The sequence below is a fragment of the Zonotrichia leucophrys genome, chromosome 4A, assembly GCF_028769735.1.
Source record: "Zonotrichia leucophrys gambelii isolate GWCS_2022_RI chromosome 4A, RI_Zleu_2.0, whole genome shotgun sequence".
Lineage (NCBI taxonomy): Eukaryota > Metazoa > Chordata > Aves > Passeriformes > Passerellidae > Zonotrichia > Zonotrichia leucophrys.
In genome coordinates, this window is record NC_088174.1 from 3,914,000 (window position 1) to 3,937,835 (window position 23,836).

General features: G+C 52.0%; 2 protein-coding genes across 3 annotated transcripts; one reads left to right on the forward strand and one right to left on the reverse strand.

The window, feature by feature from the left end:
* The first annotated feature begins 7,973 nt into the window (after positions 1-7,973).
* LOC135447901 (nuclear pore glycoprotein p62-like) lies at positions 7,974-14,524 on the forward strand. The gene is made up of 12 exons (XM_064713096.1): positions 7,974-8,313; positions 9,095-9,480; positions 10,171-10,281; positions 10,742-10,873; positions 11,083-11,187; positions 11,602-11,710; positions 11,862-12,006; positions 12,439-12,488; positions 12,610-12,744; positions 13,417-13,528; positions 13,931-13,997; positions 14,309-14,524. The coding sequence occupies exons 1-12, from the start codon at positions 8,015-8,017 to the stop codon at positions 14,398-14,400; spliced, it is 1,743 nt and encodes a 580-aa protein (XP_064569166.1). The 5' UTR covers positions 7,974-8,014; the 3' UTR covers positions 14,401-14,524.
* A 247-nt stretch (positions 14,525-14,771) lies between these two features.
* On the reverse strand, positions 14,772-22,185 carry RBM41 (RNA binding motif protein 41). Of its 2 annotated transcripts, XM_064713097.1 has the most exons (7): positions 22,053-22,185; positions 21,270-21,386; positions 20,981-21,173; positions 17,994-18,198; positions 16,201-16,571; positions 15,450-15,597; positions 14,772-15,138 (listed from the first exon to the last, which is right to left on the reverse strand). In XM_064713097.1, exons 1-7 carry the CDS (start codon positions 22,058-22,060, stop codon positions 14,981-14,983), a joined length of 1,200 nt encoding a protein of 399 aa, XP_064569167.1. In that variant the 5' UTR covers positions 22,061-22,185; the 3' UTR covers positions 14,772-14,980. The 2 variants fall into 2 exon arrangements, with proteins under 2 accessions (XP_064569167.1, XP_064569168.1); XM_064713098.1 differs by lacking the exons at positions 20,981-21,173; positions 21,270-21,386; positions 22,053-22,185 and adding an exon at positions 18,529-18,678.
* Between the last annotated feature and the right edge of the window lie 1,651 nt (positions 22,186-23,836).

Genomic DNA, 23,836 nt, shown 5'->3' on the forward strand with positions numbered 1-23,836 from the left:
TTTTACAGGAATGAGGGCACTGTTCTTTGTTTCTATTCTTCCCCACTGCCACAGGAGCCAGGCACACATCTCACTGACCACTGGAGCCTCTGATCCTCCCACGACTGAGCACCTCCTCCTCAGCCTCCTGCTCTTCCCAAACACCATTTATTTTAATGTTTCCAGATGGTGAACTGGCAGGACGTCTCACCCCAGGCCTGGCTGCTGGCAGGGCAAGGCTCACTCCACCTCCATGCTGCTGGGAGGTGGCAGGGGAGAGATATCAGGGAGACAAACAATTAGCTCCTTGTTTCAAGGCAAGGAGAGCAGGCTTTGGGTCCAGGGACATCCTCAGCAAGGGAAAGGACCCCTCTGTTGCAAGGCAAAGCCCCTGGAAGTGGCTCCCAGAACAAAGTCCCCATAGCCCAGCCCAGGGAGCTGCCAGGACCCTGCTAGCACACAATAAATTTCCACCTGTCTGGGCAGACCTGTGCCTGTAGCTGACACCCCAGGGCCTGCTCACAAACAAGGGTCTTGCAGGGGGTTATGGCCTCCTTCCCAAAGCTCAGGGAGCCCCATCTCCCTGCTGTGCTGGGTGACCAGCGTGCCAAGGGCTGATTCCTGCCTTGGGGTTCTGCAGCTGAAAACTCTTTTACCTCACAGGCCACAGGTGCAGCTAATCCAGCCAACTTCAGCACTGAGTGAAATCCTCATGGGGAATAAAAGGGAATAAGCAATGCAAAACACAGTGCAAAGGCAGCCCAGTCCTGTGTGAGGTGACAAGTTTCCCTCAGCTGTCCCTGAGTGCAGCTGCCCTTTCCCATGGAAGATCTTTGCAGAGCAGAGGGAGGCTGCCCAGGAAATGCAGGACTCGAGCTCCCAGCTCGGTGATGGGATGAAGAGAGCCACAGTGCCTTCAGCAGAGTGAGCTGAGGGGAAACACACCACTGCTCTTCCCTGGCTCCTTGCACCCCTGCCTGCTCCTGCACACCCCCATGCCATGCTGGGACCAAGGGCAGGACAGGCTGGGTCCCCACAAGCCTTGCCAGGGCTGCTGGCTGCAGCCACAGGAGTTCATGGGGCACAGCACGGTGCTGGCACAGTGGGCACTGGGAGGAGAAGGCTTTACCAAACATCCTTATCTGTGAAGATGCTTTTCTGACCTCCTCACCTCCAATATGTGTTTATCTCCACTACACAACTTAATCCTCCAAACTACTCTGGCAGCAAATCCTGGCACTGGCATCCTCGAGAGAGTTTTGAAAGATGCAGAAGGGAAGTGCCAAGTTTCAAACCCAGCTACTCTGATACCAGCTTATCCAAGGAAAATTAATAGCTGCAGCTTGCCAAGCTACATCCATTTAGGAAACGCTCCATCACAGAACTACTTTGTGTGTTATTTCCTCACACTGGGGAAAACAAATCAGCTCAAGAAATGCCAAAAGACCCATGTATTGCTGTAAGGAGCATATATTTTTATCTTGCTGCTGATGTCAGACACAGAGAGGTGAGAATATGAAGCCTGCTAGCTGTTCACAGGCTGCTGAACGCTTCCGTCGGCTCACGGCTCTCTGCTGATGGATGCTTGCATCAAAGCTGCCCTTTGCTCACCACCTCCTCTTTGAGCACAGCCCCTTCCTCTCACTGACTCCTCAGTGTCTGTTTTCTGCACATCACCATGCTGGTTTTGGTTGGGCAGACTGAATTTCCTTCACAGCAGCTGGGTTTGGTTTTGTGCTGATAACCCAGGGGTGTTTGAGCTCTCCCTGAGCAGGGCTTGCTCACAGCCAGGGCCTGTCCTGCTCCTCACCCTCACCAGAGAGGAGCTGGGGGGCACAGCCAGCACAGCTGATCCCAGCTGAGCCCAGGGACACCCCAGACCTGACGGCATCACCCTCAGCACACAGAGCTGGGGAGAAGGAGGAAGGGGGAACATTCTGGGTTTGTCTTCCCAAGTAATCGATGGAGCCCTGCCTTCCTGGAGCACCTGCCTGCCATGGGAGGCAGTGGATGAATTCCCTGTTTTGCTTTGCTTGCATACACGACTTTTGCTTTAGTTATTAAACTGTCTTTATCTCAACCCACAGGTTTTCTCACTTTTACTCTCCCAATTCTCTCCCCCATCCCACCGGTGGGGAGGGAGTGAGCGGCTGCGTGGGGCTGAGTTGCCAGCTGGGGTTAAACCACGACAATCACTCAGCCATGCTCTCCTTTCCCTGGGAGGCAGGAATAAACCAGGAGACAGGTTTTAGCCCAAGGGCTTGACACACGCCATGAAAAACTCCGGGGATGTCTGTGAATAATCTGCTGAAAAACAAGGTCAAGTGTGTTAGGGATAAAGTTCAGATCACAGAGCTACTTAAATGGGAGGGAATAAAAAAAGATGCAAAGAGGAGGAGCAGCAGCAGCTAAGATTACACATATGTGCCGTGAAGAACATTGAGATCAAGTCTGAGGGAGGTGTGGACATTTCCTGCTTTAGAAGCAGCTTTGGAGAAGAAAATAAAGGTCTGTCTTTTCACCCACCCAGGGCTGATGCTTCAAAGCATGATTGGCTTTGGGGATAAAACTTCCCAGAATGGTCAGAAGCATGGATGCTCCCAAGATCATTGGCTGTTTTGTACTTCAGAAAATGTATTTCATGCAACCATAAAAACTGGTGCAAGCATCCCAAACACTGCTAAAGTAAAACTTCAGCTCATTGCAATATCCTGGTACAGATTTAATCTTCTCAACAGCTCTACCAAAAATTGAATATGATTGGGGTGTAGGCCTGTGGTTTGAGGACTGGCTGGAGAGATGTCAGAAGCAAAACACCAAACAATGAATGAAGGTAAGAAATGCTACTCTCAAACCATGAATGGAGGGAGACAAGGGGCATACCTTCAATCTCAAGTGTTCCCACCAGCAGCACTGACCTGGAAACACAGTAAACAACACAATCTGAAAAAGTCAGGAGAGGTCACTGAAACAGCTCTGAAATCTCGAAAGATGACCTGGAAACTAAACAGGATTCAACCACGCAGGAGATCAGGAATAGTAGAGACAGACACAGGTCCTACAGAGTGCAAAAAACCCCACAGCTGTATAGACATGTCCTTTCTGCCTGCAATAGCAATAGAGAAAGTTCCTTCTGGTAAGTTGTAAGTTATAAATGCAGCCCTTTCCAGGAGGAAATGATGTGGTACAACCCTCACCATGCAACATGGGGATCTCTGTCCACATAACTGCATTGCTCAACTCTGACTCTCAGGAAATGCACACAGCACACACTTGGTGATATCACCTAAGCACTGGTTTCTGTCACATGCCTCATGCCTTTCCAGGTAAAATGAAGAGTTTCAGTCAAAGGGGTGATGCTGGCTGGCCACCCACACATCCTCTCCTCCACACCCACGGCCTGGGTGAAAGAATGCACTTCAGGAGGGACAGGGAATGTGTGACTGTAAGGGTGGGCTCTCCTCAGCTCCCTGGAGCCAGTCATTTTAAGATATGAAGGAGAAAATCAGGTTTCAAGATGCTTCAGCACTGGAAACCACCTCAGGTTTGAACAATATTGAACTACTTGCACTTGCCCTTGTTTTCTTCCCATGAACCATATACTGCAGGCAGCACAGGGAGTTGCAGCATCTTTTGGGTGCAACCTCTCCCCTTAGTCACATCTGGCTGGCTCCCAAACCCCTCATCTTCTTCAAACTCCCCATCATCCTCAACATTTCCAAGTTTTAAGTGCAGCCATGTCTACTGTGGTATTTTATGAAAAATCCCTTCACCAGGATTTCTGCTCCTGGCAAGATGAGAAGCCTCAGCTTCTCCATGTTTTGCTCCTCTGGAATGTGATTTGGAGAACTGTTTACCCAGCATGTGAATTGTTTTTCATTAATGGCCAATCACAGCCAGATGTGTCGGACTCTCTGCATCTGTCATGAGTTTTATTATTCATTCTTGTCTAGCCTTCTGATGTCTCCTTTCTCTTTCTTTAGTGTAGTTTTAGTATATAATTTTCTTTGATACACTAAATGTGATTTGGTATATTGCTTCTCTGGAATGTGATTGGAGAATTGTTTACCCAGCATGTGAACTGTTTTTAATTAATGGCCAATCACAGCCAACTATGTCAGACTCTCTGTTACAGGTTTTTATTATTCATTCTTGTTAAGCCTTCTGATGTCTCCTTTTTCTTTCAGCATAGTTTTAGGATATGATATGATATGATATGATATGATATGATATGATAATATAGTATAATGTATCAGCCTTCTGAGAACTTGGAGTCAATTCTCCTCTCTCACCCCATCCTGGGGACCCTCACAAGACCACAACAATTTGTGGCCACAGCCCTGCTGCTGGCTGAAGAAGAGTCTAAGAAGACAAGGCTAAACAAGGCAGCTGCCAGGCAGGACAGCATCATCTGGAGATGGAGGGAGCAGGGCTCAGGCAGAGCCTTCCTTGCAGCAGATCTGAGGCAAGCCCGGCTCAGCACCGCCGGCTGTTCCCATAGCTACCCGGGAAGATAAATTGAGTTCAAGGAACCTCGTGTCGCTACATTATTTAACAAATAGACTGTCACGCTCGGAGGAAAACACAGGCGGGACCCAGTTTAGCAGCTGCGTGGGCTGGACAGACGGATGGATGCCCTCATGGCGTGGAAAGGCCAAAATCCAGCTCAGCCCGAGCCAGGCAGCGTGTCAGCCACAAGGAGAGTCCAGCGTGGCCACAGCAGAGCCATGCTGGTCCTGCAAGCCACAGCTGCTTGTCCAGAAACACAGACAGACCCCGCACCTGACACAGCCCTGGGTGCCTGAGCTGCTTATGAAAGAATCCAAAGCCTGACTGCAGGAAAGGAAAGGCCTTCCCACCTCCAGTCTGTGCTCTGGCCTCAAAGGCAGCAAAGAGGAAAGAAATGTGGGCACAAAGGAAAGCACAGGAGGGAAAAAGAGCATGGAGGAATATTGCAATACTGTGATGGCCCCAATGAGGCGAGAGAGAATGATGCATCTGACTCCATGGAAATTGAAGGCTAATTAATTACTTTATTATACTATATTATTCTATACATCTAAAACTGGATCTGCCAAGCACTCATCCCTGCACACACTGCCCAGAATCTGGTGACTGTCACTCAACAGTCCCAACACACACACACACCTGGCCCTGACAGGCCAAGGAAACAAAACACCATCACTCTGGGTAAACAATCTCCATATTGCATTCTGCTTTGGCACAAACACAGGCACAGCAAATTATAAGAATTGTGTGTGTGTGTTTTCTTTCTCTGAAGTTCCGAGAATGTGAATCCCAGAAATATTCTTGGGAAGAATTGTGCCTTGCTTTTCTCTGTGAAGAGAAATGTGGGGCTACAGAGGAGTTATAGGGTGCTGGGAGAGATGAGCAGGCTTTGAGGGAAAAGGCATTGATGGAGCTTATGTTGGAAAAGTGGCTCAACATGGCAGCAGTGAGGAGAAACAAGAGGGGCCTGGGGGGAGCTGAGGCAGTGAAACAGGAGCAACAGGAGGGGTTTGGCCCCATGGGTGCCCCGAGGCAGCGAGGGATGAGCAGGATGAGCACGACTGTTCTCACCACACCCTGTGTTCAGTGCTGGTGTGACCCAGCCTTTCCCCTTCCCCCAAATGCGGCACGGAGGAGCAGAGGGTGACCCAGATTCACCAGCCAGTTGCACAGGGCCGCGATGCTGGGGTCCAGCGTCCACCGGGCCATTCTGAGGACCCTTGCAAGGGACACGTGCGGGACACAGGCAGGCCAGCAGTGCCACCGTGTGGGAGAAGGTCACCTCCCTCTGCAGGACACGGGCAGCACGCTCTGCACCGTGAGAGAGAGAAATTGGAAACACAAACACACATACATCTATAAATAAACGCAGCTCTCACCCTCCCCCTGTCCCGAAACTTGAAAAGAATGAGAGATTTATCCAGAGAAATTTTCTCAGCCAGAAACCTGCTCCTTGCTGGAAGCCAAAAGACTGTGTTGTCTCTCAAGTGATTTTCAATAATGCCCAGAGAATAACTCTCTTTCACCAGGCACTAGAGTGAGACTGACAGCACTGTAAATACCAGGGTCTTCCTTCTTGCTCATCTTGAAAACCAGGACTTTGGCCAGCTTCCAGTGCGCAGGGACCTCTCCAGGCTCCCAAGACTTGAAAAATAATGGAGAGATCCTGTGATGACAGCCCAAGCATTTTCCTTTCACCCTGGGATGAACCCCATAGATTAATGGGGTTAAGAATCGTGCCCCATAGATTTGTGTGCATGCAGTTGGAGCAGCAAGCCTCAAACACGTCCAGTTTGGGCTGGGAGTTTATCCTGCCCCTAATCACAGCTCCAGGGTTCATCTCATGTTAACGACAGAGGGGAAGAAGGTATTAAACATCTCTGCTGTGTCCATGTCCCTGTTTGTGAGGTGTCTGACCTCATCAAGTGCAGACTGATGTGATCTCTGAACCTCTTTTTGCTGTTAATATGTTTTAATAAGTCCTTTTTGCTGTCTTTCACAGCACTGGCAAGCTTGAACACTGATCAAGCTCTGGCCACATGAACTGTTGAACAGCATCTCCCTCATTTTCCTGTGTAACCTGTCCTTGCTTCCAATGTCCATACACTGGGCCTTCTGTTCCCCCAAGAAATGAGTCCCTGTGACAATAACCTGTCTTTTTTCTCTCCACAAGAGTGATTCTGATATGGAATGCAGGTCAGCTTGACCTCGTTGCTGCCTCAATGGAGCATAGTCCTCAGCATTGATTCCACTTCCTCTGACCCAAGGGCACCTGAGAAAGTGGGGTGATCCCAGAGGAGCACACAGAGAAATGCAGTTTAACCCTTGTGTGCAGCACAGAGCACTGGGAGTAGCTGATTCCAGGGGAAGGCACCAGCACAGTCAGGAGTGACAAGGAAACAGTGTTAGGAGAATTCTGTCTAGGCACCACTGTCCATTTGTGTCAGTATCCTGAAGCAAAAGGTAAAAATCTGGCATGTAGGAGTTTAGAACAGAAATGTAATTATCATTTTTCCAGCAGTTACAAGTACTGCACAGGTGTTTTCACTGAACTTTCCAACACATTCATAGGTCCCCATCCTCAGACAGTGCTGCTAACTTTGACATTGCTTCCTTCTGTTGAAAAGTGCCTTTATTACCTGGTTTCTAAGTTATAAAAATTTACTTCTTGGCCGCCGGAGCCAGCTGGTTTCCCTTCTACTTAACGATAAAGGCTATCTTATCTGGCTTTATGGAATGCTAAACTTCAACAGCTAACAACCATTGAGCCATATGAACTGGTTGCACCCTGGAATTTGTTGATCAGAGAAATAATTTTCCTTCAGTAATATCCAGATAATTCTCCAAACTCTAGCAGTTCTTTCCACATAGCATTTGAGCTGAAATTTTTGGTAAGGAAGTCAAACTTTTTGTACTGCAACAGGTCAGGAGTTCTCAACAGGAAATTAATTTTTCTGTGGATGTTTTGCCATTGGAATGTAACTCCATCAGCACATTAAACTAAAACCCGCCCAATTCTCTGGAAATGATCTCATTGAAATGGATGGATTCCTCTGGAATGAAAGGCTGTTATTCTAAACAGGAAAAAAGAGGTCAAGCAGTGATCAAAGAAAGCAGGAAGTGGAAAAAGTTCCTGATTTAATGTCGCCTTTTGAATGTGAGAGGCAGGTATTGGCAGGTACGTGTTCCGGTCCCGCAATTCCAGCCTGGTGTCCCCTGTCCCGCACCCCTGTTCCGCTGTCGCCTGTCCATCACTCCGCTCTCTCTCTCTCTCCCTGTCCCTCACTCCGCTCCCGCAGCCGCGTCCCTCATCTCCACAGCAACCCCGACACGCCCCGCCCCTCACTCCTCCACAGCCAATCGAAGCTACCATCCCGCGAGTGGCAGCGGCACCACCCAATGGGCGCGGAGGCGGGAAGGCGCGGGGGCGGGCGGGGCGGGGCGCGGTGACGCCATCGCCAAGCGCGGTCCCGGGGCCGCGGCGCTGCCGGAGCTCGGCCCGCGCCGCCGCCGCCGCCGCCCGGCCATGAGCCAGTTCAGCTTCGGGGCGGCCGCGCCCGGCGGCGCCTTCGGCCTGGGCGCGCCCCGAGCCGCCGCCGCCGCCACCACGGCCACCAGCGGCTTCTCCTTCTCCGCGCCGGCGCCCGCCCCCGCCTCCACCGGCTTCAGCTTCGGCAGCACGGCGCCGGCGGCAGGCGGCAGCCAGCCCGCCGGGCTCTTTTCCTTCAGCAGGCCGGGCACGGCCGCGCAGCCCTCCAGCTTCAGCTTCGGCTCGGCCAGCGCGGCCCCCGCCGCCACGACAGCCGCCGCCGCCTTCTCAATGGGGTGAGAACCGGGCCCGGGCGGGACGGACAGAGGGACGGAGGGAGCGGGGTCCCGTGGGTGCCGGGCGAGGGCTCTGCGGGGAAAGCTGCTCGGAGCGAGCCCTGGCCCTTGTGCCGGCTCCTCTCTGCGCCCCGCAGGGCTCGGCGAGCCCCGGCCCGGTCCCGCTCCGTTCGCACGGGAGCCCCGCACGTGGGGAAGGGGATGTGCCGCGATCCCGGCCGGAACGGGGCTGCAGACGCGAGCACGCAGAAATGCCGAAGCTCTGCTGCCCAATATCAAACGTCTCGTTCTCTCTGACCCGGATCCGGAGTGCTCTGAATGCTTTCCCGGCACTTTGGGAGGGATTTGTCGATCAGGAGAGGCGGCGAGTTCTGGAGCGGTTCTGCGGAGCTGCTGCTGGCAAAGCTCGCCAGATGGGAGCTGTGGGAAGGGAGCTCAAATGGGGACGAGCAGGAAAAAACAGCCTTGGGTAGAGGGAGTGGAAATGGTGAGCTGGGAGAAGAAGGAGCAGTTTCACGTGTGCTCCATAAGATGCCCTGTGGTACCTGGGTGGGTGGAGGCAATGAGGGGACAGGCAGCAGAATGAGCCCTGAGCGGGATGGCAGTGACAGCAGCTGGATGGAGTCTGTTGGCAGAACTGGGACACAGCCTGGCCAGCTGTGCATCTCTCTGAAAGGAGCTTTCTGCTGTCAGCAGATGCTCAGGGAGGAAGCCAGCTGTGCACTTGGGTGGATGTGTGACTCAATCAGAATGGCGTCCTTTCTGTTCTTTTCTTCCCCAGGGCAAACACCCCAAAAGTGACCTTTGGAGCCAGCACTGCCACTCCAGCTCCTGCAATCACGGGGGGCTTTTCCTTTGGTGTCCCTGCTGCAACCAGCACCCCCTCGAGCCAGGCAGCAGCCCAATCTGGCTTTGCCTTTGGCTCTGCTGCCAGCAGCAGCAGCAGCACGGCTCCCTCTGGGACCCCAGGAGGCTTCACCTTCTCCAGTGGCAGCACGAGCCAGGCGGGCACGGCCGGGTTCAGCATCGGCACCGCGGCTGCGCCGGCCACGGCGGCGGGGCTGAGCTTTGGCACGGCCCCTGCGGCTGCTGCCAGCACCAGCACGGCCACCCTGGCAGCTGCCACCCCCACAGCAGCGCCCTTCAGCCTCGGGGGGCAGCCCTCAGGTGGGTGAGCGGCCTGGGGGGCGTGGGGTGTCACACTGGGACACAGTCTGAGGTCACTGGGATGGGGCTGTGGTGTGGGCACAGTTTGGGGTCACTGGGATGGGGCTGTGGGGACAGTTTGGGGTCACTGGGATGCGGCTGTGGGCACAGTTTGGGGTCACTGGGATGGGACTGCAGGCACAGTTTGGGGTCACTGGGATGGGCTGGCCCAGCCCCATCCCCAGTGGGCACAGCTGTGAGCAGCACTGACAGCAATGAGCCATGGAGTGCCCGGGTGTGCTGAGCAACCACCAAAGGGAGCACAGGGCACACAGGGGCAGGGCATCAACATGAGGAGTATAAAGGGTTGGGGTAAAGAACAAGAAGGTCTGGTGCTTGCAGCCTTCTGCCGTGGTTTGGTGTTTCTCTGTGTGGGTTGAAGTTTTCTGTATTTGTATGAAGATACTCTGTGTGTCCTGGCTGTCTCAGCTGCGCCCTGTGCTGTGACAGAGCCTCGGTGGGCCACAGGAGGCTGTAGCCTTTGGCTTGGGCGTATCTGTGGGTGCAGTGGGGGTTTGGCTCTGCAGCCCCTGGCTTGTGCTGGGGCCAGAGGTGTTTCTGCCAGGCCTGTCCAGAGGCTGCAGTGCTGGCAGCAGTTCTCTTTAGCCTGGAAGAAGGAATTCCATCTTTTCCTTTTGCTCCTGGTTCCAGGTCTGACCTTTGGGGCTCAGCCTTCATCAGCAGCCTCCAGTACAAGCACAGCAACACTGACCACAAGCACCAGCCAGGCACCCACCCTGAGCTTTGGAGCCAAGCTGGGAGGTAGGGAGCTGTTCCAGAAAACAATTCCTCAAGGTTTTGGGGACTCTGCTCTCCTCCTGGCTGTAGCTGTCTGTTAGAATTAATCAAATCTCTTATACTGGGGTGTGGGAAGGGGCCACAAGTGTTTGTTGCTATGGGTTTGCCCTGGCAGTGGGGATCTGTGACAGCTCCCAGAGCCATTGCACAGTGTGTCCTGTGGTTCTGATTGTGTCCTATGTGCCAGACTCTGTTGTCTGCTTGTTTGGGGAGCACAGGGAAAGGGAGGCACAATCCTAAATGGGCAGATGGTGAAAGACAGGGAGTGGAGGGAGAATAAGACGGAAAGGAGGCTAACATGCTGACATGGCCCAGAACCAGGTGTGGCTGGGCAGTTGGTGTCACCCTCCCAGCAGGGCTGTTGTGCAGGGGGTGGGAGCTCAGTGTGCTCTGCTTGTTCACCTGGAGCTGTTTGTCCCTGCAGTGACATCCACAGCTGCCAGCACGGCCTCCACCACCAGCACCACCTCAGTGCTGGGCTCCACGGGGCCCTCCTTGTTTGCATCTGTGACAACTTCTTCAGCCCCAGCCTCCTCCAGCACCACGGGCCTCTCATGTGAGTCTCTGCAGGCAGGTTTGGCCCTGGGACAATGCAGGGGCAGCCAGGGGGCTGGGGCTGCTGCTGCTCCTCTGGGGCTGGGGCTGCTGCTGCTCTCCTGGGGCTGCTGCTGCTGCAGGGAGAGAGGAGCAGGCTGGGCACAGCTTCTCCAAGGGCCCTGCATTCCATGGCTCATGCCACCTGTCAATGGTGTCTTCTCTTCACAGTGGGTGCCACCTCCACTGGTTCCACTGGGACAGCCTCTCTGGGGACACTTGGCTTTGGATTGAAGGTTCCTGGAACCACAGCTGCCACCACAAGCACTGCCACTGGTAGGAACAGGGTGCTGAAAGGCACTGAAGGGAAGGGAGACTGAATTCAGTGCTATGTAGAGGTGTAAAGGGCCATGTTAGAGTAGGAGCACAGCAGCTGTGATTTGTAAAGCCCTCAAGTAACTGAAAACAGCACAGTCTGTCTTTCTCTGATCCTTTTCCATCTCCTTGTGAAAACACAGAAGTTCTCTCATGCACTGCAGAGGTGCAGGGGAGGAGCTGGGTGTGCTGGCGTTTCTTGGCTCCAGCAGTAGAACATGGGGATATTGACAAGGGGCTGGGCTGGGGATGTTTGCATTCCCTTCACAGGGATCCACTGCAGCTCCTGTAGCCATGGGCACCCTGGAGCTGCTCTGCTTTGAGAGGTGCCAGCTGTGTCCCCTTCTGCTGCCTGACTTGGATCTCTTCCTGCAGGGACAACTTCTGCTTCTGGCTTCCCTTTGAACCTGAAGCCATTAACCACCACAGGTGCCATTGGAGCTGTGACCTCCACAGCTGCCACAACCACAGCCACCACAGCCAGGTGGGACTTTGCTGCCATTGACCCTTTCCTGCCTGGGCTGGAGCAGCTGCAGGGCTCGGGCTGGCCTCTGGAGGAGGGAGGGGAGATCAGTGAGAGCTGTGGTGTTTGTCTGTGCTGACCTCGTGTCCTGTGCTGCCCTCCCTCCTGTCAGTGCCCCCCCAGTGATGACTTATGCCCAGCTGGAGAGTTTGATCAACAAGTGGAGCCTGGAGCTGGAGGACCAAGAGAAGCACTTCCTGCACCAGGCCACACAAGTCAATGCCTGGGACCGCATGCTGATCGAGAACGGGGAGAAGGTGAGGAGGCCTCCAGAGCAACCTCATTCTGCTGGCTTGGCTCCTGCATGGCCCTGTTACAGGGGGCATCTAGAACATGGTACAAATAGCTGGGAGCTCCCCTGGGTGCTTCTCACAGTCTCTGTGTGTGTGTCTGCTCTGGCCTTTAGGCCTTGGAGCTGGGAATTGTTCTGTGCCTTTGCTCTGTGATACCAGGTTCTCTTAGGGGGGATCATCCCAAGCTTATTCCATCATTGGGGTGGAATAGGGAGGAGAAATAAGGAATAAGGGAGGATCATTCCTCCCTTACTCCATCTTGGGTGTGTAGATCTTTGTGACCATCTCTTGTTTCCAGTTGCACTTGCACTGCACTGTTTTCTCCCTCCCACCTCTCTTCTTTGCAGAGCTGACTTTGTGGTTTTCAGGGTGTAATGAAATGTCTTCTGTTTCCAGATTACTTCATTACACAGAGAAGTAGAGAAGGTGAAGGTTGACCAGAAGAGGTAGGAGACCAGGAGCACCTAAAATGATTTTATTTCTTCTCTGCCTTGTCCTGCCTGGCTGTGGGACAGCTCTGCCATGTCAGCAACATGAAAGGGAAGCAGTTGGCATTTCTCTTTGCAGACTGGATCAGGAACTGGACTTCATTCTGTCCCAGCAGAAGGAGCTGGAGGACTTGCTGACCCCTCTGGAGGAGTCTGTGAAGGAGCAGAGCGGGACCATCTACCTGCAGCACGCGGATGAGGAGCGGGAGAGAACGTGAGGCACCGACCTGCTGGGGCTGGGATGGGCACTGGGCTGGCTCTCAGCAGCCAGTGGGACATGGAGCTGGGATGGGGACAGGAGTGAACAGGCAGTGGCTGCTGTCAGATACTTAATCCTGTTCTATGCATGGCAATTTAGATTTTACTCTTTAGAAACCAGAACAGTGAGTGGAAGCCCTTGAATCAGCTTGAACAGCACTTTGGATGTTGTTTTAATCAGCTGTCTGGGAAGAGGTTACTAATATTGGCATAATCTTGGGAAGTTAATGGGTTTTTCAGTGCCAGCAGTGGTGAGGGCAGAGAACTCTGTGTGGCACGAGCCCCCTGGTAAGGTTTGAGGGATGCATTGTGGCAGGGTAATTAAAGGCACTGTTTGTCTGGTCCAAGAGATAAGGCATTTTGAATCCAGGCTTGCTCCTTCCTTCAGTCCCCACAAAGCCTTGCAGGAAGTCCTCCAATCTCCTGCTTGTCTGTATATCAAGGGAGAGAGGGGCTGGGAGTCCCTTCGTGTGGGATTGGAGCCTCTCTGGCTGCTGTTCCCAGGTCTCTGCCAGCCTTGGCTGCAGATGTGGGAGCTCATTCTGATTGCCCACAGTTGCTGTGACTGCAAGCAGCTCTTCAGAGTTTTCTTTACCCATTCTGATGTTGGTTCCTGTGTGCTCTGCAGCTACAAACTGGCTGAAAACATCGATGCTCAGCTGAAGCGCATGGCACAAGATCTGAAGGACATCACTGAGCACCTGAACACATCCAGGGGCCCAGCAGACACGAGTGACCCTGTAAGTGCAAGCTTCTTTTTTTATTATTTACATTAAATTGATCTTTATACTCCTTATGGCTGTACTCAGCAGCTTTTTTGTTTTTCAGTAAAATTTTCACTTCAGCATTGCAGACTGAGTTTTTCCACATTCATTTTGAATTTTGCCACCTCAAGCCTGAGGTGATCAATGTTCTGCTGGTTCCTAGGGCTAAATTAAAATAAGCCAAAGCCACAGGCATATCCTCTAAACTGTGCAGTGTTCTTGCTGGTAAGGAGTAGCTAAATAGCAGCATTGCTGCACACACTTCCCTGGCCAAGTGGCTGCTGCCTTAGGGAAGCTGGGCAAGGAGAAACTTGCCTTTGACTCCTCTTGCTGTTTCTGCACTCTCACAACTGACTTGCACCTTCTCTCTCTGCTCAGCTTCAGCAGATCTGTAAAATTCTGAATGCACACATGGATTCCCTGCAGTGGATTGACCAGAATTCAGGTGAGCTTTGTCCTGCAGCCTTTTGGGACTGTGAATGGGAAGCAGGAGCCTGTGTGTGAGTGTTTGTTCATCCCTGAATTGCTGAGGATGCCTGAGGAGTGTTCCTCCTCACCTTCAGTGGCACTGACCCTTCTGGCTTGAATTCTCCTGCTGTGCCTGATTAGAGGCCTCTGCTCAGAAGTTCCTCCTGCCAACTGCTGCTGTTTTACCAAAAACGCCTTCCCAAAATGTTTTTCTTTCTCCTGCAAGCAAAACTGTGCAGGGTTGTGTTCTGGGGTGACTGTGACATTAATTCCTTGTTTCTACCACAGCTGTGCTGCAGAGGAAGGTGGAAGAGGTGACCAAGGTTTGTGAGAGTCGCCGCAAGGAGCAGGAGCGCAGCTTTAGGATCACCTTTGATTGAAACACCCCCCTGTTCAAAGGATGGACATAAACACCTCTGTTTTCTGTGCAGGTTTTGAGATCCAAAATGATGACCTGGCTTTTGTTTCCTTTTCTTGCAATAAATTGTGTTGTTTGTTCCCAAAGGTGATCTTTGTTGTGCTGGACAGGAGTAGCTGCCTAAAGTTTGTGGGGAAGTCTGGTCTCTGTGCTTTAGCTGCATGCAGACTAGTGAGATACAGAAATGCTGCTTTGGAGGGCTTGGGGTAGTCTCTTTCTCCAGAGGAGCCAGCAGAGCTGGGAGGCTCCCACGACTGAGGTGTGGACGCAGAGTGCAGCACACTTGGCTGTAGAAGACTTAGGACTATGAACAGCAATAAGCACACACCGAAGAAATATCACAATAAATGCATTTATTTACCTGGCCTCTTCCCTCCCTCCTTGCCACAACAGTGTGTGGGCACTGCCCAGCTCTCAAGAAGTGCCCAGGCCCCAGCTCCTCTGAGATTGCTGGTCCTGCACGTTGGCTCCCAACAGTCCTGCACTGTCCCAGGTTCACCCACAGCTCACTGAACTCCACAAGGCTGCTGGTTCTCCATCCCTCACGTGGCGGGAGGGTTCTCTGCAGCAGAGGAGCTGGGGATGGCAGAGTCACCCTCTGGCAAGTGCTTCCTGCTTTTCCCAAAGGCGATGACCAGGGGCTTCCCCTGCAGCTTGTACCCGTTCAGCAGCTGCAGGGCTCTCTGGGCTGACTCTGTGTCTGCAAGGAGAGGGCACAGTGGGCACAGGCACCTGCTGGCATGGGTACAACAGGGTCATCCTATGGGTGTTCCCATCTGCTGGCCCCTCAGCCTGCTGTGGCCTGCTGAGTGAACACTGCACACATCACTTCTGCCTTGGTAAATTCACTTTCCAACCCAGGGAGAGCAGCACGGCACAACAGGAAGATAAAAGGAGTGAATTCCCCTGCTTCTCCTTGGAGAGCAGGCTTGGCAGGACACAGTGCCCTGCAGGAGGATGTGGCACCTTTGGGAGTCAGGAAGAACAGAGAGGCACAAGGCAGGAACTCACCAGGGAAGGTGATGAAGGCCTGGTCCCTCATGCGGCCGCTCAGGAGGCGGAACTGGATCGGGGGGCTGTCCTCCCTCTGGAACCGGGCAAACAGGGACACCAGGTCCCTCACTGTCACTCGGGGGCACAGGTTCTTCAAATACAGCACCTGGAACACACACAGGGTCAGCCAGCCTTTGCCATGCAAACATACCTTCCAGCCTGCACAGCTCAAGGTGTGAATTAGCTCAACCCTCACACCCACGTGCTATTGATGGCATTTAGAGGACACGTGGGTGTACAGAGAAAGGCAGCTCTGAAGTCAAGGCACCACCCTGCTTGCCTGCATCAAGAGCTGACAGTTTCAGTTTATTACAAAACAGTTCAGTTTATTTAGTTCAGTTTATTTATAAAACAGTTTATTCAGTTCACTCTGTTTATAAAATGCAATAATCTCCAGCTACCAGACAGAAGAGTCTGAATAAAGTGACAGCAGGACTCAGCCAGGCCCAAACAGACAGAGCACATCTTGACAGGTGAGCTGCTAGAGCCAGGGAGGGCTGGGCTCACAGGTACAGCTCTCTGCCAGGCTGGTGCCTTCCCATCAGAGCCCAAGGTCCCTTTTTGCCCCACAGTGGAGGCTCCTCTTCCCCCTGGCCTGCAGGATCAGCCCAGCAACTCCAAGGCAACAGCAAAGAGGAGCCTTTGCCTCCTGACACAGCTTCAGGGCATCCTGCTGAGCAGGGATAACTCCTGGTTCATCTCAGCTTACCCTGTTGGGCTCCCCTGGATGGTAGGAGGAGAACCTGGGGATTTTCCGCAGTTCCTCCTCTGAGAGGCGGTTCCTGAGGATCTCCTCTTCTGGGACAAACTCAACTGGCTCTTTGATAACCACAGGCCTGGGAGGGGACTGCTGGGGCTCTGCTGCAGAAACACTGGGACTTGCTGCCTGTTCTGCTTGCTCCTCCTGCTCTGGAAGTGATGGCTCCTCAGTCCTAGACCCCTGTGGGGTGGGGGCCGAGCAGGGGTCATTTGTAGCAGACTGGACTTTTTCAGGGCACTTCTTGCTCAGCAGCTCTTGGTAAACACTCTCCAGATGAACCATGGGGTCCTTTTCATCTGTTCCCCTCTTCTGAGTGTCATCTAATTCATAACAGAGACATGTGGTAACTATCACCAATAGCCTGGAAAACACACAGACTGCAAGAAGAGACACAGAAAGGAGAAACCCCATTTCACCCCAGCCTCTGTGCCCAGGCCCTGCAGGCTGTTTAAAACAGCCCCAGCAAGTGCTGGTTCCCCAGCTCAGGATGAACCTGCAGAGAGCAGCAGCTCCACCTGTGCTACATCAGAGCTCTTTTCAGAAATGCCCTCGCTTATCTGCAGCCACATTTCAGCACTTTCTAGTGACTCCTTCAACACACCTTCCTCCTGCATGTGCAGCAACGATGGGCCATGCTGCCCTCCTGTACCACTGCCTGGAATAGGAACACTTGGATTTCAAGGACATCAGATTAAGCTCCTGGGTTTAAAAAGGTCCATGACATGGACTGATCAATGATCTCTTTTAATTCTCTTTAGTGGAAATGAGGGCAAATGTGAGAGCAGCCTTCAACTGGACCCAATCTCCCAGCCTTCAACTGTACCCAGTTCCCCTTCAGGGATGAAGATTTAACAAGTCATTCCTCCTCTTACCTGTTCTGTGCCTTTGCTTCCCTCACCCCCTGCAGATAAGGAACAATCTCCAGTCCCACCCAGGCACTTTGCTTAACCCAGACCTCGAGGCTCTACCAAAGCATCACCCAGCTCCTCTCCCACACCCTGAGCTGCTCTGCACTACATGCAGCACCTCAAGGAGACCCAGAAATTCTCTTTTGTGACGGTGGTCACAGGGGTCTTATGTTGAAGGAAGAGATAAGGATTTGACTCCATATTTCAGAAGGCTTGATTTATAATTTTATGATATATATTACATTAAAACTATACTAAAAGATTAGAAGGAAAGGTTCTCAGAAGGCTAGCTAAGCAAAGAATAGAAAGGAATGAATAACAAAGGTCTGTGGCTCGGACAGAGAGCTAAGCTAGCTGGGCTGTGATTGGCCATTAATTATAAACATTTAAGATGGGCCAATCACAGATGCACCTGTTGCATTCCACAGCAGCAGATCACCATTGTTTACATTTTGTTCCTGAAGCTTCTTAGCTTCTCAGCAGGAAAAAATCTTAATGAAAGGATTTTCATGAAAAGATGCCTGTGACCCACTTTAAAAGCAGGCACTTTGCTTAACTCAGACCTCGAGGCTCCACCAAAGCATCACCCAGCTCCCCTCCCACACCCTGAGCTGCTCTGCACTACATGCAACACCTCAAGGAGACCCAGAAATACACTTTAAAAGCCTCTAACTTCTCTTAAAAGAGAACCAACTCTTCCTGCTCCCGTAAGAGATTAAAATATCTCCTCCCACACAGCACCAAAGCAGAACCACATCCTCGGGGACAGAAGGCCAGACAGAAACGTGTGGGGCTGGCTGTGAGTGCAGGAGGAGCCCTGGCTGGGGGCGGCACCTTGGTGGTAGAGGGCCCTGAGGAAGGAGTGGCGGTCTGTGCCCTGGAACAGCGCCTGCTCGATCTCCATCTCCCGCCGGCTCAGCTGCTTGCTGCCCGCGAAGCGCTGCGGCAGCGCCAGGATGCGGCGCCGCTCCTCCAGCTTCTCCCGGATGGCATCCAGCCGCTCCTGCGTGGCCTCGGGGGCTGCCCCCAGCCCCGAGCCCTGCAAAACAGCACAGCAACATCAGCGACAGCACGGGCTCCTCCACAGAGCCAGGCAAATGCCCTCAACCCTGCAAAACAGCACAGCAGCATCAGCGACAGCACGGGCTCCTCCACAGAGCCAGCCAAACGGCACAACCCTGCAAAACGGCACAGCAACTCCCGTATTTTCTACGACCCCCACTGCCGGAAGGAATGAATGAATCTGACTCCATGTTCTCAGAAGGCTCATTCAGTGACTGCACCACCATCCTCTGGCAGTTCTTCCCCACACCTACAGCATCCCCAAGCTCACGTTTCCACCAAGCTCTTAGTCTGTGACCCTGAGAACCTTATTTGCTGAAAAGTGGACCCCAGCTGCTGCTTGGCACCCGAGGGGAGGTTTATGCTGAGCACCAAACCCCAACCAGCACCACTGAGGCAGAAACCACAGAGGAGCTGCAGCACAGCTGTGAGCAGGGAGCATCCCTGGGCAAACAAACCTCACTGCAGGGGCCACTTCGTGCTGCCAAAGCACACCCCAGCTCCTGGAAGGGCACTTCTGCTCCATCAGAACACGCTTTCATGGGGCTGGGGCTGCATTTTCTGCTCTCAAACTCACTTTGAGAATTACTGTGGCAGATCCTTCTGCCTCGGGCAACAAACCAGGCTTTCTCCCTGCACTGAGCACAGCCCAACAGAGCTCCCCATGGTAGCTCTGCCCCACATCTGCACAGCTTCTGCCATTCACCATTGCACAGCTCCCCCCAGGCACAAAAGCTGTTTACAGGAAAAGCAATTCCCGGAAATCATTTGTTGTACTTTGTTTTCAAAAAAGCTGCCACTTAGCAGCTGAAAATAACAGAAATCTGCACTCAGTACTCTGCCAAGAGCTCCCCAGGCAATCTGAAGTTCTGTCTCAGCTGACATTATTCATCACTCATGGTGGAATATTTCACTCAGGGCCTCCACCTCCAAAGCTGCACATCACTACCTGACTTAGGCTTTATCCATAAATATTCTCCTCTCAGAACCTGTAGAAGACATACCCTGATGTCACCTTCTTTTTTTCTATCAGAGAAGTGTTTTCCATACAAATAATTTTTTCTGAACGTCCCAGAATACATTTCACACTAAATATAACAGCTGCTACTGACGACATTGATTTTCATTGCTAAATTAACACTATTCCTCTCTGCACCAAGCTTTAATCAGGCCACACCAGGGCTGGATTTGCATTTAAACACCAAAGCAAGTCATGACTTCAGCTGAAAAGAAGCAAGCCCCTGATTACCACAGACAACTCTCTCCTGCACACAGCTATCACTCAGGGAGAGGAGACAAAGGGAAGCCAAAGATCAGCCCAAGTTTTGCATTTACTAGTTTGGCAAATTAAGAGAGGACACTCCAGCGCACCTGCCATAGGACAACCACAAAAGCCTCTTGTGTCTGGAATGTGAAAAAATGAAGGTGATGGTGGGAAAAACCTGCTGGAAGAGCACCCAGGGAGGAGCCCAGGCAGTGCCACCACACTCGTGGTCTGAGAGGTCTGCACCATTTTCATGTGGCTGTCCCAGGGCCCCTGAAGGTCCTGCAAGCCCCTAAGGAGAGCACTCCCTATAAACAGCCATCCCAAATCAGCAATGGGAGCCAGGGATCTGTCAGGATACTCAAAGCAGGATGTTGAGGTGTTTTGAAATATTTTCTCCTTCTCTTCCAGCATTTAAATCCTTCATACACAGGTATAAACAGGTGAAATTATTTGTTTCAGATCGAGGCAGAGGCAGGAATATCCTCACATCCTGCTGTGTTCCAAAGGACCCAGTCCTGCCTCCACCATAGCTTTTAACACCAACCATTCCACCAAAGAAAAGAGGCCAGAGGAAATGTAGGATAGTGCTGGGATACAGGAGTGGCCATTCTTTACCAATGGCTTACAAAGGACCGGAATTTTCTACCAGAGTGCCACAGGGTCAGAGGAAGCTGAGCACCCTCAGGTGAGAGCAGAGCATGCCCACCTGTCACTGTCATATTTTCTGGAAAAATCCTTTTGCCAGGATTCCTTCTCCTGGAAAGCTGAGAAGCCTCAGAGAGAAATGAAAACAATAATTATCTGATTGCTCCTCCTGTGTTTTGCTGCTTTGGAATGTGGTCTGGAGATTGCTTATCAACTGGTCATTGTTTGATTGGTTTCATATGAATTATTTTTACCTAATGACCAATCACCATCAGCTGTACTGGATTCTGAGGAGTCAGTCAGGAGTTTTTCATTATCATTCTTGTTAAGCCTTCTATCTGTATTCTTTCTCATAATATCATATCATAGTGACAGTGTTCACAGGGGTCTGAGGATGAGGGAAGAGACGAGGATCTGACTCCATGTTTCAGAAGGCTTGATTTATTATTTTATGATATGTATTATATTAAAACTATACTAAAAGAATAGAAGAAAGGATTTAATCAGAAGGCTAGCTAAGAATAGAAAAAAAATTATAACAAAAGCTTGTACCTTGGACAAAGAGTCCAAGCCAGCTGACTGTGATTGGCCATTAATTAGAAACAACTCTATGAGACCAATCACAGGTGCACCTGTTACATTCCACAGCAGCAGATAACCATTGTTTACATTTTGTTCTTAAAGCCTCTCAGCTTCTCAGGAAGAAAAATCCTAAAGAAAAAAAATTTTCATAAAAGATGTCTGTAAATATCATATCATACAGCATATCATATCATATCCCTTTGAGAACATGGAGTCAGATTCTCAATTCCTCCTTCTTTGGGGCCCCAGAAAGCAGCACACCCACCTTCCTTGCTGAATCCTGGTTCTTCCAGAGCAGGATCTCCGAGTCAGAGAGCCCCAGCTCCCGGAGAGAGGAGGTTTCCTTGTCACTCTCCTGCAGGGCCTGGAACTGGGACAGGCTCAGAGCCCCCGCAGCCTCTTCCCCAAAGGGTTTGTAAAAAGCTGCAGGGGCAAAGCATCTCCGCTTGGACTTGCACCTGTGAGCCAAAGGAACAGCACAAACAGCTCAGTTCTGAGGAACGGGGGGCAGCAAGGGGCTGCTGTCTCCCAAAGCACACCAGATCAGGACTCACTGCTCGATGGAGACACTGGTGTCCAGCTGGTGGTGGAGGAGGCTCTTGAGCTGCCTCTCCCCTTCTGTCTCCAGGTCCTCCAGGAGGAGCTCATCGCTGGACAGGCTGCTGTTCACCCTGGGCACACAAACACAGCACAGGCATGGGAAATCGGGCAACAGGGGAAACACTGCTCAACACACATCCCTGCTACAGCTCCTCCACCTCCTGGGCTGTTTTTAGGGGATTTAAAAACACAAGGAACCAAAAGTTACTTGACCAAAACTCCCTTTAACATTACTAGAAAAGTCAACAGATTTGGGATTCCTTTGAGATCATTACAGTATCCCAAGGAATCTTCGGGTGTTTTTGTATCGGTGGGAGGGTGTTTGTTCACTTTAAAATCACACGCCATCATTTTTATTGACCAAATTCATATGCATCTAGATGCAAGATGATGCATAACTTCCATTCAAACACAGCATCTAGCAGGGTCTAGCTAGTTTCAAATGAGTCAGGCACGAAAGAAGCGAAACCGCGACGCCGAAACGAAACTGTGACTTTCAGCAGCGCTTTTCCCTTTCCGGGGTCACCCGCTCCGGAGCAGGGAGTCCCCAAACCCCGAACCCATCCCAGAGCCAGACCCGGCCCCAGCCCCGCCCGGGCCGTGCCGCGCTCCCGTTCCCCCCGCTCCGGGCCGGGCCCGCTCGGGCCGCAGCACCGGGGCTGGCACCGGGCCCAGGCCGTGCCCCGCAGCCGGTTGGGGCTCTCTGGGCACCCGGGAGCCCCGGCTGCCCCGCTCACCGGCGCATGGCCCCGCCGCTCCGCACCGCCGGCGCCTGAGGGGAGCACCGGGAGCCGCCCCGGAAGGAGCGGCCGGGCCGGGGCCGCGGTACCGGGCACCGAGCGGGGCCGGGCACGGAGCGGTGCCCGCTGTGGGGTGAGCGGGGACAGGGGACAGGCACACCCCAAAAACAGCCGCACCCCTCTGCAGCTGAACGGAGAGGGGAATATTGAATGCGGGGCTGAGAGAGGCACCGGAAGAGATCGCTCGTCAGATGGCGTCACGGGCACAACAGGCTGAGCGGAGAGGGGAAAAACGCCAATCGCTGGGTTTTGAAATTTTAACAGTTTAATGGTAATAAAGTGGTTATAAAAATAGCAATATCATTAGAGCAATAAAAAATTTGGTCAATTTGAATCAAGACAATACGAGACAAACAAAGAGTTATGGACAGTCTGGGTACCTCTTTCTGGGCAAAATAAGCCCTAAAAAGGACCCACGTTAACAGAGGATTAACCCTTAAAAACAATAACCTGTTGCATATTCATACACCTCATACATGATGCATAAATTCCATTCAAACACAGGATTCTGTCTGGTCAGTGTCAATTTCTTCCTCTGAAGCCTAAGAGCATCGTTAAACCAGAGCAAGGCAGGAAGAAGTTCGTTTCTTCTAATAATGGGGCAATAAATTCTCTTTCTCTGAAAGATTCAGGTGCCCTGTGGCTGCTATCTCGCTGCGAGTCCTTTCTTTAAAAAAGTATCCTACATAGCATAGTTTCTATTTTAACATTTTGTTATAACCTAAAACTATATTTAACACACTACTTAAGAAAATTATTACAGCATAACTTTCTAACATAACACATATAATATTAAATTTAATATTTGTGAAAAGCCAATCATACAATACTCATTTTTCACAGTAGAGATACTAAATAAGTTTATTGCTAACCAAAGCAGAGAAGGAAATGGGAAGTAAAATTAGCCCTTAGAAACACCTTCCCCCCCACCCATCCCTCCTACCCCAGCAACACAGGGAGATGGGAATGGGGATCATGGTCAAGGAGACAGGAATTGGGGGTCATGGTCAGTTCAGCACCCCAGGTTTGGGGTCCCTCCCATAGGAGACAGTTCTCTCTGAACTTCTGACATGAGTCCATCCCACAGGCAACAGCCCCCCTCAAACTGCTGCAGTGTGGGTCACTCTGCCTTCCAGGACAGGCTGCTCCTCAGCCACGGGCTCACAGCCTCCTCCCAGGCATGCCCCTGTTCTGCCCTGGGGCTCCTCCATGGGCTGACAGTGGATCTCTGCATCCCCATGGGCTGCAGGGGCACAGCTGCTTCACCATGCTCTTCACCACAGGCTGCAGAGCAATCTCAGCCCTGGTGCCTGGAACACCTCTTCCCCTCCTTCCCTTGGTGGCTGCAGAGTTGTTCCCCTCACAGGTTTTCACCCCACTCTTCTCTGGCCACAATTACAACTGAGCCACAAATTTGCTTTTCTTTCTTCTTAAATTTCACAGAGGAATTACCAGCCTAACTGGCCCAGCCCTGGCCAGCAATTTGTCCATCTTTTGGAGCCACCAGGGACTGGCTCTGCTGGACATGGTGGAAGCTTCTGGCAACTTCTCACAGAAGCCACCCGTGCAGCCTCCTCCCAAACCAGGCCATGCAAAAGCACACAGAGCCCTCCAAGGCAACATTTGTTACCTCACCAGTCTGCAGGCACAGCTAAAGACAGAGTACAAACTTCATCCAGTTTCTGATGGGAGCAGGTGAAACCCTGTCCAACACCACAGAC

Coding starts and splice junctions, on each gene's coding strand:
- LOC135447901 (XM_064713096.1), top strand. CDS start 8,015: ATGAGCCAGTTCAGCTTCGGGGCGGCCGCGCCCGGCGGCGCCTTCGGC. Junction 8,314..9,094: donor GCCGCCGCCTTCTCAATGGG/GTGAGAACCGGG, acceptor TTTCTTCCCCAG/GGCAAACACCCCAAAAGTGA. Junction 10,282..10,741: donor CTTTGGAGCCAAGCTGGGAG/GTAGGGAGCTGT, acceptor TTGTCCCTGCAG/TGACATCCACAGCTGCCAGC.
- RBM41 (XM_064713097.1), bottom strand. Junction 21,174..21,269: donor ACCAGTGTCTCCATCGAGCA/GTGAGTCCTGAT, acceptor TTTGGCTCACAG/GTGCAAGTCCAAGCGGAGAT. Junction 18,199..20,980: donor ACCAGGATTCAGCAAGGAAG/GTGGGTGTGCTG, acceptor GCTGTTTTGCAG/GGCTCGGGGCTGGGGGCAGC.